We start from the raw sequence: 12570 nt of genomic DNA on the forward strand, positions 1-12570 counted from the left end.
TAAATCCAGCCGGCAGGGGTCGCACCTAGCTTTCACATGCCCGTCCAGAGGTCTTCTCGGCCGGCCATAGAAGTTCATAACAGCTGGATGGGGGATTTTTAAAAATACATAAATAAAATAAAAATAAAAATAAAAAACCGCAAATTGGCTCCATCTCAGTTATGAACTTCGATGGAGGTTCGAGAGCCCCTCTGGGGTGTGGCTTTTTATTTATTTATTTATTTATTTATTTATTTATCCCTCGCTCCCTCCATCCCGGGGTTTTGAATTTCTCTGGCCGGCCGAGAGCCCCTCTGGGCGGGTATGGGAGACCGTGGCATGAGCCCCGCCAGCTGGATGTGTTTTTGTTTTTTGTTTTTTTCCCCATTCATTTATTTATTTGTTGTCTGTTATGAACGTCTCTCGGTCGGCCAGAGAAGTTCATAACAGTGGGAGGGGGAAATTTAATAAAAATTTCATCCATCCGGAAGGGGTCACATAGTGCATCTCGACCGGCCAGAGAAGTTCATAACAGTGGGAAGAAGGGAGGGAATCATTGATCCGGCGAGGGTCATACCTCGCTCACACATTTGCCCGCCCAAGGGGCCTCTCGGCCGGCCACTCAAGTTCATACCAGCGGAATAGAGAAAAATACTGAGGGGAAATATTCATCCGGCCGGCAGGGGTCACACCTTGCTTTCACATGTTCGTCGAGAGGGGCTCTCGAACGGCCAGAGAAGTTCAGAACAGCGGAACATCCGGCGGTTATCATGCCTCGCTCTCAAATGCCCGCCCAGAGGGCCTCTCGCCCGGCCCGAGACGTTCAAAAAAGCGGAATGGGGGTCAGGTGGAAACCACCGGGGGTGGTTGGGGCGACTAATTCATCCGGCCAGCCGGGGTCACACCTGGAGGGGGGAAGGGGGACATCCAGCCGGCAGGGGTTACATCTCGCTTTTACATGCACGTCCAGAGTGCCTCTCGACCGGCCCGAGAAGTTCATAACAGCCGGATGGGGGTGGGGTTGGGCGGGGGGGGGGGGTTCATCCAGCCGGCGTGGAGCTCATGCCTCGCTCGCCAATGCCGCCGCCCCCCTCATGGTACCCCTCGGCCGGCCATAGAAGGTTGGGGGATTAAAAAAAAATAATAATAAAAAATTCATTAAATTAAAAAAAAAAAAAAAACCGGAAATTGGCTACATTTCGCTGTTACGAACTTCTCTGGAAGGTCGAGAGCCCTTCTGGACCCCCATGTAAAAGCGGGGTGTAACTTTTCATTTATTTATTTATTTATTTCTCCCTTCCCCCCTCCATCCCGCTGTTTTGAACTTCTCTGACCGGCCGAGAGCCCCTCTGGGCGGGGATGGGAGACCGTGGCATGATCCCCGCCGGCTGGATGATTTTTTTTTTTTTTTTTTTTTTTTTTTTAATTTTCATTCATTTATTTATCCCCCCTCCATCCCGCTGTTATTTGCGGAACATCCGGCAGTTATGATGCCTGGCTCTCAAATGCTCGCCCAGAGGGCGTCTCGCCCGGCCCGAGACGTTCAAAAAAGCGGCAGGAGGGGGAAAACCCCACGTCCAGAGTGCCTCTCGACCGGCCCGAGAAGTTCATAACAGCCGGATGGGGGTGGGGTTGGGCGGCGAGGGGAGTTCATCCAGCCGGGGTGGAGATCATGCCTCGCTCATGGTACCCCTCGGCCGGCCATAAAAGGTTGGGGGATTACATTTAAAAAATTATACATTTATAGCTTTACAAATTTATAATAATAATAACAATAATAATAATAATAATAGTAATAATAATGTCACATGCCAGTCCAGATGGCCTCTCGACAGGTCAGAGAAGTTCAAAACAGCGGGGTGGGGTGGGGGGGAAAAAATTTAATATAAAATTTCATCCATCCGGCAGGGGTCATGCCTCACCCTCACATGCCCGTCTAGAGGGCCTCACGGCCGGCCAGTCAAGTTCATAGCAGCGGAATGGAGAAAAATACTGAGGGGAAAGATTCATCCGGCCGGCAGGGGTCACACCTTGCTTTCACATGTTCGTCTAGAGGGCCTCTTGAGCGGCCAGAGAAGTTCATAACAGCCGGATGGGGGTGGGCGGTGGGGGGAGTTCATCCAGCCGGCGTGGAGATAATGCCTCGCTCTCCAATGCCCGCTCATGGTACCCCTCGGCCGGCCATAGAAGGTAGGGGGATTTAAAAAACCCAAATTCATTAAATTAAAAAAAATTAAAAATAAATTATAATAATAATAATAATAAATAAAAAAATTTAAAAAAAACCCTACATTTTTAAAAGGAAATTGGCTCCATTTCGCTGTTACGAACTTCTCTGGAAGGTCGAGAGCCCTTCTGGACCCCCATGTAAAAGCGGGGTGTAACTTTTCATTTATTTATTTTTTTCCCCCCTTCCCCCCTCCATCCCGCTGTTTTGAACTTCTCTGACCGGCCGAAAGCCCCTCTGGGCGGGGATGGGAGACCCCGGCATGATCCCCGCCGGCTGGATGATTTTTTTTTCTTTTTTTTTTTTCACTCATTCATTTATTTATCCCCCCCTCCATCCCGCTGTTCTTCGCAGTTATTTGCGGAATATCCGGCGGTTATGATGCCTGGCTCTCAAATGCTCGCCCAGAGGGCCTCTCGCCCGGCCCGAGACGTTCAAAAAAGCGGCAGGAGCGGGGAAAACCCACGTCCAGAGTGCCTCTCGACCGGCCCGAGAAGTTCATAACAGCCGGATGGGGTTGGGCGGCGAGGGGAGTTCATCCAGCCGGCGTGGAGATCATGCCTCGCTCTCCAATGCCCTCATGGTACCCCTCGGCCGGCCATAGAAGGTTGGGGGATTAAAAAAAACCTAATTCATTTTTTAAAAAAAAAAATATTATTTTAATTAATAATAATAATAATAAATAAATAAATAAAAAATTATTTTTTTATTAATTTTTTTTTTTTTTTTTTTAAACCCGGAAATTGGCTCCATTTCGCTGTTACGAACTTCTCTGAAAGGTCGAGAGCCCTTCTGGACCCCCATGTAAAAGCGGGGTGTAACTTTGTATTTATTTATTTATTTTTTTATATTTTATTTTCCTTCCCCCCTCCATCCCACTGTTATGAACTTCTCTGGCCGTTCGAGAGGAGCTCTGGACGGGCATGTGAAAGCGGGGTGTGACCCCTGCCGACTGGATGAATACCCCCCACTTCCCCTCCCCTCCATTCCACCCGCAGTTATGCGCTTCACTGGCCGGCCGAGAGGCACTCTGGGCGGGCATGTGATTGCGATGCATGACCCCCACCGAATGGATGATTAACACCCTCCCCTTTCTTTTCACCATCCCGCTGTTTTGGCAACTTCTCTAGCCTGTCGACAGGCCCTCTGGGCGGGCATGTAAAATATACCACCCCGCCCCCTCCATCCCGCTGTAATGAACTTGACTGGCCGGCCGAGAGGCCCTCTTGGCGGGCATATGTGAGCGAGACATGACACTCGCCGGATGGATTATTCCCTCCCTTCATACCGCTGTTACGAACTTCTTTAGCCGACCGAGAGACGTTCATAGCAGACAACAAATAACAGCGGGATGGAACACAACAAAAATAATAATAAATGAAATTAAAAAAAAAAAAAACCAAACAAACAAAAAAAAATCATCCAGCCGGTGGGGGTCATGACACGGTCTCGCATGCCTGTCAGAGGGGCTCTCGGCCGGCCAGAGAATTTCAAAACAGCTGGATGCAGGGGGGGGGGGGGGGGGGGGGGGATTAATCATCCAGCCGGCAGGGTCATGTTTCGCTTTAACATGTCCGCCCAGAGGGCCTCTCGACCGGGCAGATAAGTTCGTAACAACCGGATGGAAAAGGAAAAATGTTTTTTTTTTTTTTTTAAAATAAAAAAAACCCAACAACACTCTACACTGTGCATCACTGAAATACCCGCATTTTAGGCACAAATTCTACATTTTTTGCTACAGTTTCCTTATTTCTCAACCGATTCGCACCGTTCCAACTTCTATGTGTTCAGCTCATTAAAACCAACCTGTGAACTTCCCCAAATTTCACGAAATTTCAAAATAGAAGACTGAAATTAAAATTTTTACAAATCTTGCTATAATTTCCTCATTTCTCAACTCGTTTGTTCTGTTTCTACTTCTATGTTTTCAGCTCATTCAAACCAACTCGTGAACAACTCCCCTTCCCCAAATTTCAAAATAAAAGCCTGATATTCCTAATTTTGCCGTAACTTCCTTATTTCCTTATCCCCGTTCCTACTTCTACGTGTTCAACTCATTCCATCCATCCATCCATTTTCTGAGCCGCTTCTCCTCACTATGGTCGCTGGCGTGCTGGAGCCTATCCCAGCTATCATCGGGCAGGAGGCAGGGTACACCCTGAACTGGTTGCCAACCAATCACAGGGCACATACAAACAAACAACCATTCGCACTCACAGTCACACCTACGGGCAATTTAGAGTCTCCAATTAATGCATGTTTTTGGGATGTGGGAGGAAACCGGAGTGCCCGGAGAAAACCCACGCAGGCACGGGGAGAACATGCAAACTCCACACAGGCGGGGTCGGGGATTGAACCCTGGTCCTCAGAACTGTGAGGCTGACGCTCTAACCAGTCGTCCACCTTGCCGCCTCATTCAATACCATTCCACATTATTCAACATCATTCTACATCATTCAATAACATTCCACATTATTTCTACCAGCATTTCAGCATTCAAATGCAATTTCTTCAGGAATTGCCCTTTCTAGTTGTCTTTCAACCTCCGACTTTCGTTTTTGATGAGAGACCTCACAATTATCAGAATCTCTGCAGATTGAACCAAGTGTCTCCAGCACGTCACCGTGCCATTTCAAGTAGTTCACGAATTAGTCAGAAATCCAACAGCACACATTTGATTCGTCACTTGGTATCTAAAATCCCAACAATCAAGGGCACAGATGTTTGTAATTGCGTATAGATGCCAGAAGATGGCTGTAAAACACTTAAATTGAGAGTATTATGAAGTACCAACACCATGCTTCTAGCATGTATACAATCATGAATCTATGTTACATAAACGACTGTATTCTGTAATTGAATTATTCACCACAAATAAACCACCTTAAAAACACACTAGCACAAACCGATGTGATATCACACATGGGCAAACTAATATGCGCATTCGCAAGTCATTAAACTCACCTTTTGTGTTGTACATACAAAAATAAATGTTAGGGAATACAGGCAAATTGTCACTACAAAGTATACTACACAGGCTACAAGTAGCTGCATCAAGACGCAATTACATATTTTCAGTTTCACTATTGATGTTGTACGGGGTGCATTCAAGGAACGCCAACAAAATAGCACATCTAAAATATATATATAGAAGAAATAATAACAAAAAACCTATCAACAAATTGAACCTAACAAGAACACCAAGATTTCACCAGATGGCACCAAAGTACGATTTTCATTATTTTGGCCTTAGGACAAAATATTTTTTAAAAAACAAGCGAATAAAGGAGGAAAGGTTGAAAACAACAACAACTGCAAATACTGTCCATAAATTAACCAATGCCAAAATAAGCAAATGCAGGGTTTTGTTGTTTTGCCATTTTTAATATGTATTCTTTTCTAAACAAGCATATTCACTTTCATTCATTCATTCATCTTCCGTTCCGCTTCTCCTCAGTAGGGTCGCGGGCTTGCTGGAGCCTATCCCAGCGATCTTCGGGCGAGAGGCGGGGTACACCCGAACTGAACGCCAGCCAATCACAGGGCACATGGCATTCACACTCACATTCACACCTAAGGGCAATTTAGAATCTTCAATCAACCTACCATGCATGTTTTTGTAACGTGGGAGGAGAAAACCCACACAGGCACGGGGAGAACATGCAAACTCCACACAGGCGGGGTCGAGATTAGAACCCCGGTCCTCAGAACTGTGAGGTGGATGTGCTAACCAGTCGTCCACCGTGCCGCGCACATTCACTTGTGCTATAAAAATTTGCAATGTTACAAAATGTTTCTAGCTCTGCGGTACGTTCACTGCATAAACGTAGCTCAGAACTTCTTGTCGAAACGCTCCTTGTTGACAGACGCAGGGGAAAGCGTTCAGCCCGTTGCAGTGAGCGATGGCTGGACAGAGAAGACGGCGAATGGGAGGCTTTCCCTCCTCCCAAGATCTTCCACCTGTCCCAGAGGATGAACCCTCGTCTAGCACCAGACAGTCCGCTCTACCTGACCGGAGGCCTCGGCGGATACGAGAACAGAGGATATCAGAGGTAGTCAAGCCAAGGTCACCAGACGCTAATATACCAGGCACGATAGGAAAGGGCCTACCAATCAATCAACTGATCATGAAGGATTTGGTCCAATCTGTGGAACTGATTCATAATGCCTTGAAACAACTGAGAAAAATGGAGCGCACTGATAGGCTTTATTTACTCACAACTAGTTTGCGAAAGAAGGCCTTGACGCAGCTCAAGCCTTCATCCACACGATGGCACAGCTGCTCCAGCCTTGATTCAGAACATTCAGAGAGAGATTTTCCTATCCTATTCAAAACATATTTAATTCATCATCAAGTTATTGCTTGGCAATTTTCACTCAAGGGATTTAGTTATTTTTTAATTACTATACTAGTGTGCTATTTAAAAAAAAATAAAGATTTATTTCTCAAAATATTACAACTATCAAAAAAGGCAACTTTTCTCTAAAGACACTAATATTTAAAAAAAAAAAAAACACTTTCTAGAAAAATATTTTTCTCATAATATTCTGACTTCATTCTTGAAACTTTGCAAATTTTGTTCTCCTAATTTTACTATTTTTCCTTATTGTCTTGAATATTCCTTTGTAGCCCCGGCACCTGCAGCAACTCAGTAAATGTCACAAATTATTATTTTCTTTAATTACAAATACATTGTGTCCATAAAGTCTCTAAAACTGAATCTATTTCATCAACTGCTTCAGGTGATTAAAAACTTTGATCACCACTTAATGGAAATCTGAATAACAATGTATTATTTATATTTAAATTGGCAAAAAAAAATTGTGGACATTATGTACTACTACTGCATTTTTATTTTATTTTTCTTCTTTTGAAATGTTATGCTGCTGGGTCAAGTTGACCACCTGAGCCAAGCCTTTCATAAGCCAATCAAAAGCAATAGTGACGTTAAAGATGGTCCAAAATTTTTATTCTGTCTCCACATTTCTTCCCCACACAGGAGTCAGGAGAGTCTTCTAAAGACCGGCCCTCCTGGGGTCTACCGCTCCGAGTCCCAGCTCTACCCGCATGTGGTCCTCCAGAGGGTCCTGCCCCCGACAGCTCCCTCGGCACCATCCGCCCCATCCGCCCCCTCGGCCCCGCTCTACCTCCACCTCCCTGCCTCGTCCTCATCCTCTATGCCGGCCCACACGACCGCCCACTCCCAAGCTCACCTCATGGGCCAGTACCCCACGCCGACGTACCCGCCCAATCCAAACACATCAGTGCCGCCGTTCCACCGGCCCGTCCCGGCACCAATTTACCCCAACCCGAACCCGAGGCCGCAGCAGCCGTGGCAGTGAGCTTGTTCCTCGAGGCCGAGGCTAACCGAGTCGAAGGAGGGACATGCTCCACATGTGAGCAGACGAGTAGCTACAGCTAATGTGGACACCCCAACTTTTCCTTTTAGTGCATGCAAGCTGGACTTGTCCTCCACTTGGAGTCAACAGGAAGTCAAACAGGGTTTTGTTTCCTGAGCAGAAGAACCAAGACTGCAGACGCCAGTCAGTAGGCAGCTCAAGTCTCTTCTAACCTCCAAAGAGGAGCATGGATTTTTCCATTCGTTCGTGTGAGTCTTCCTCTTTAACCTTTTTAATATTTGACACTGGTTTAGGTCCATGTATTCCTCTTAACCAGGGGGTGTCAAATTTGTTTTCATTGCGGGCCACATCGTTGTTACAGATGGTTATCATCACATAAATGTATACCCGTAATCGCCAAAAACTGGCTCGGTTCACATTGTCTACTGTAAATCAACTCAACTCACTCTAATTTATAGAGCACTTTAAAAACAACTGCAGCTCAAATTAAGTGCTGTACATAAATGCAAATCGAACCAGAGATAATTTAGAAACAATAACACAGTGCACAGGCAGCCAGTGGAGGAAGAGGAGCTATGTGCTCCCTCTTATGTGTTCCCGTTTAGAGGTGAGTGAATAAGTTAGGGAACAAAAAGCAAAACAAACTGCTTATGTTTTGCCAAGATCCCCAAAAATAATATACGCCCGTTAATTCAGGATGTCGGCACAAGTTGTGGGATTAGTTCATCGGATCTTGGAACAACTGAGACGAAATGAAGTGCACCAATTGTCTAAATATGGCTCATAATAACTACTATAAGAAAAACAACAATTGAGCTGCTTATGTTCTATGCAAACAGGATTTAATGACATTTAAATTCAAACATTCTCTTCTTTTCTACACATACTACTAACAAGATATTTATGTTATTTTTCTACTACTGTGATGAGTTAACTGACGAGGAGCAATTTTGTGAATCTGTACAAAATGTAAAAACTGATGAACTTGCTTTGAGACACTGTAAATGTGCTGCTCTTTCCTGAACGCACTGGAAATTGCGCTGATTAGGGAGATAAAGCAGGAATGGATAATTAATATTGCTTTCCTTTTGTTTAGTTCATGATTTCCTTCCTTGTATCATAGACTTTATGAAAAGAAAAATCTACTGTTGCTTTAGTCACTTTTATCTGTGGGGCTTTTTATTTTGTAATAATAGCACTAAAGTAGCCACACTATGAAATTTGCACTTTTGGGGGGGATTTGTTTTATGTTTTTGACTAAATGTGATTAATTTTAACATCTTTATGATAATGTGAGTGTGCAATAAAAGTGGAGTGAGTTTTCTTGAGTTGAGCAGTTTAATGTGTGTGTGTTTTTTATGAGTCATATTTGCAGAGTGGCGTTTACATGACACTGGGAAAAGCTAGTAAAAGTACAGAATTGAACCTGGAACGCCATTTGGTTTTACTCCAATATTTTCCTCCACGGTGGACGACTGGTTAGCACATTTGCCTCACAGTTCTGGGGACTGGGATTCAAATCACGGTCCCGCCTGTGTGGAGTTTGTATGTTTTCCCCGTGCCTGGGTGGGTTTTCTCCGGGCACTCCGGTTTCCTCCCACATCCCAAAAACATGCGTGGTAGGTTGATTGAAGACTTAAATTGCCCGTAGGTGTGAATGTGAGTGCGAATGTTCGTTTGTTTCTATGTGCCCTGCCATTGGCTGGCGACCGGTTCAGGGTGTGCCCCGCCCGAAGATAGCTGGGATAGGTTCCAGAAGCCAGCGACCCTAGTGAGGATAAGCGGTGAAGAAAATGGATGGATTTTCCTCCTAATTATCGGGGGAACGGGCAATGGCTTCAAGCTTTAGTTACTTGTCAGGGAAAGGAAGTCAAACTCTACCTCGAAACTCAGTTGATTTCTGGTTTAATGCTTTTTAATTTGCGTTTGCTTTTGATATGGGTTTGGCCTTGGCACTCAATGTTTTATACTCAAGTCTCTGTCTCCCAGGTCCTTGGTGTGAACCTTGTTGTGATGGATTACCTGTACCTCATTTTTTTACCATTCGATTGTGCTTTTGAACCCCTAATGGTTCTGGAAAATAATACAGACCTGTCAGCACGCTTGGTTGACAACTTCATAGAAAATTCTCAAAATTATGGACAGCCGTTAGAGCATTTATTCAATATCCTTGATATCTACGTCCATCTAGTACCCTCTTTGTTTTCATTTGTAAAACAATTCAGCACAAGAAAAAGCAGCTTTTTGTTTGCAAATTAAATTGAAACCAGAATGTAACTGGCTTGTAAACACACCACAATTGTTTAGTTTAGAGATTCAAGTAGCTGTCGCCATGGCAGCAGTTTAATCGGAACACTTGATTGAAGGAAAACGGTGTACAGTTGAAGTTGCCAGAGTAGCAGTTTTGACAGAACTGGGTAACACCCCAGTAAAATAATTGTTGCGGAACTCTAATTTAAGAAGAGATTTGTTGTTGCCTGTTTATGCTTTACATGCTTTTGATTGGACGCTGACAAAACTATTTTTTTATTTTTTTTTTTTAACTATTCTAGGATGACAAATGTCTTGCTTTTGAGAGCATTCAGCCAATTATCTTCCAAGTTTTTTTTTTTTGCTTTTGTTTTTTTTTTAAACCATTTTCTCAGAGGGATTTGCACATTAAGAATATACTTCCAGAAACTTCCAAGATTGCCTACGACCCTCCCACCAACGTGCTACAAAACGTGTTAGGAGCGTTCAACATCATGGGCTGCCCCCTGCTGTTAGCTTGCATGTGTGTCGAGCGCTACCTGGCTGTAGTCCGACCCGTGCTGTACACAAGACTGCGAAAGTGGGAGTACCACATAGCCGTGTCAAGTGTGGTGTGGGTACTCACGTTTTCCTTCTGCCTGGCTTCAGGTAAACGCTGTTTAAGTATCCAAGTAACCAAATAATGGCTGAGAATTGGTTAGGTGTGTAGTATTTAAGGAACATCCTGGTAATTCCTCTGACTCCATTGGCCCCATCCTTTCAAGCAAACAGTAGAGGCAGGGTAACAGCACCCCCTTCAGGTGTGGAGTATTTACAATTGGAATGGTTATTTTGCACCAAAATTCTTTCTTTTTATTATTCCTCTCACTTTGCTGTCCTTCCACATTTCTTGACCGACTCAAAACGATTCCAACTACAAAATGTTCCGCTTGTTCAGTGCATCTACAGATGTATCACGTTCCCAAAAGTTCCACATTTTCACATAAATTTACCAAATCAAGGGATATTTTACACATTGCATCCTCTTTCCGCATTTCTTCACCGATTCAAACTGTTTCACTCTAAAACTATTCCGCTCACTGGAGCACATCTACGAAACTGTTGATCACATTCTCAAAATGCCAACATTTCCACAATAAAATTCCCAAATTAAGAGCTCATTTCCATATTTACATCAACTTTCCAGTTTCATATGCTTTGATTTTTTTTTTTTTGCTCAGGTATTATCAACATCCTGACTATCATGCTCATGCCCGTGTGCATCGTGATATCGTGCCTCTTTTCCTGGTCATGTTCGGAAGCCTCATGGGTGTGGTCCTGTCACTCCGTCAACAAAGCCCAGCAAGCAGCGACCAGGCCTGCTCCGGGTCACCTCTAAAGAAACGGCCAGCGGTCAATGTACTCACTGTGGTGGTACCTGCTCTGATTACCTACACGCCCGTTAGCTCGATGCTCCCCTTGCTTTTTTTTGAGCATCTACGGTAGACTGGAATTAAAGCAGTTGACGTTATGCGTTTCAGTTCTGTCTGTTATTCCCGAGGGTCGGCCTGCTCATAAGGCCTCTCTTTTACCTCGCCAAGGTCAAACAAATCTTTTGTGTGACAGGGAGGACGAGCATCGCACAGAGAATTGTATCGTGAGCGCCCTGGGGCTTTAAGTCCCAGATTCACCTGAACCAAATCGAGATTTTTTGTTTTCAAGTTTAAGCCTTAAAATACCCTTTCTCACATGCTTAAAACACATTTTGACGTATATTAAAAAAAAAATGTGTTCAAATAAGTTTACAAAGTGAAAAATCTTCAATATCACAGGACTGCTTTGTAGGCCTTATTCTCCCACGTGTGCAAGATTTGCCAGTGTCATTTATGCACCTTGAAGCAGATATGCACTTCAGAGGCTGTAGTAACTCAAGTGCCCCGGGATCGTGAGACATTATATTGCACTTGACGTTTGGATGCAGTTAAAATATATGCCTTACAATTCCGGAAAACTATCAAATGTATGTAGAGAGACTGAAAAATATATATATTAAAATTTTGTCAGTGATTCACACCTTTTTGGTTTCTCCGCATTGATACGAAGCAGAGGTCCAGACGGGAGAATCCAAGTAAATGAAAAGTGCACAAGTCCAGGTAATTTAAAAAAAAAAAAAAAGAGAGCGATTTATGCACAAATGGTAGAATATGGCCCAATGTGAATAGCGGGGGGATTACTGTTAATCTCTTATACATACAGTATGCTGAAAACAGTAATTGGCCATTTCTTTCTTTGTAAAGACAGAATATGTGACAAAGCTCTTTAAAGATCCTTTTACTTTTTTAATTATCACATTGAATAGTTTTTGTTTTTGTTTTTTTTACAAGAAAGTGAATTTAAGTCAAATTACATGCAGTTGTTATGCAATTTTTGCATTGGCTCACAGGTATACCTGATGTGGACACTTCATTATATAGTATGTATAAAGCCAATCAAGGAGTTTTGTTTGTGGGTAGATTTCCACATTTACATACTTTTATATGGCATTCATTTTTTATTATTTTTGTTTTGAAAATTGCACAATACCAATACATTCTACCCCATTTGGGGGGGAAAATGCATATCTGGTGTGTTGGCTTGCCTAGCTAATGTGCAATTCAGGTTTAGACATAAAATGGGAAAACTTCACTTGTCTTACTGTGTATCTTGATTTTATATGTCAATGTAAAATATTAGAGGTAGGTTGTTGTTGTTGTTTTTTAGTACTTTTCATGTGC

General features: G+C 43.6%; 3 protein-coding genes across 5 annotated transcripts in view; 2 read left to right on the top strand and 1 right to left on the bottom strand.

The window, feature by feature from the left end:
• The window catches only part of zgc:162331 (uncharacterized protein LOC793007 homolog), a 29243-nt gene extending 20348 nt beyond the window's left edge, over positions 1 to 8895 (top strand). For all 3 annotated transcript variants that reach the window (XM_061762255.1, XM_061762256.1, XM_061762254.1), the window contains 2 exons: positions 6073 to 6258; positions 7207 to 8895. In XM_061762255.1, coding sequence (XP_061618239.1) covers positions 6073 to 6258; positions 7207 to 7549 — 529 coding nt within the window. In that variant the 3' untranslated portion in view covers positions 7550 to 8895. The remainder of the gene's footprint in view (positions 1 to 6072; positions 6259 to 7206) is intronic.
• slc13a4 (solute carrier family 13 member 4) overlaps positions 1 to 10864 on the bottom strand; it is a 44679-nt gene extending 33815 nt beyond the window's left edge. Inside the window, exon 1 of the mRNA XM_061762243.1 lies at positions 10443 to 10864. The gene's annotated coding sequence lies outside the window, so the exon portion shown is untranslated. The remainder of the gene's footprint in view (positions 1 to 10442) is intronic.
• Positions 10293 to 12452, top strand: LOC133472014 (olfactory receptor 2A12-like). The gene is made up of 2 exons (XM_061762261.1): positions 10293 to 10465; positions 11038 to 12452. The coding sequence occupies exons 1-2, from the start codon at positions 10312 to 10314 to the stop codon at positions 11193 to 11195; spliced, it is 312 nt and encodes a 103-aa protein (XP_061618245.1). The 5' UTR covers positions 10293 to 10311; the 3' UTR covers positions 11196 to 12452.
• The last annotated feature ends 118 nt before the right edge of the window (positions 12453 to 12570 follow it).

The sequence above is a fragment of the Phyllopteryx taeniolatus genome, chromosome 22, assembly GCF_024500385.1.
Source record: "Phyllopteryx taeniolatus isolate TA_2022b chromosome 22, UOR_Ptae_1.2, whole genome shotgun sequence".
Lineage (NCBI taxonomy): Eukaryota > Metazoa > Chordata > Actinopteri > Syngnathiformes > Syngnathidae > Phyllopteryx > Phyllopteryx taeniolatus.

Excerpts from the sequence above, each read along its gene's own strand:
- LOC133472014 (XM_061762261.1), top strand. The coding sequence starts at position 10,312 with ATGGGCTGCCCCCTGCTGTTAGCTTGCATGTGTGTCGAGCGCTACCTG. Across the intron at positions 10,466-11,037 it reads TTCCTTCTGCCTGGCTTCAG|GTATTATCAACATCCTGACT; the intron begins GTAAACGCTGTT and ends TTTTTTGCTCAG.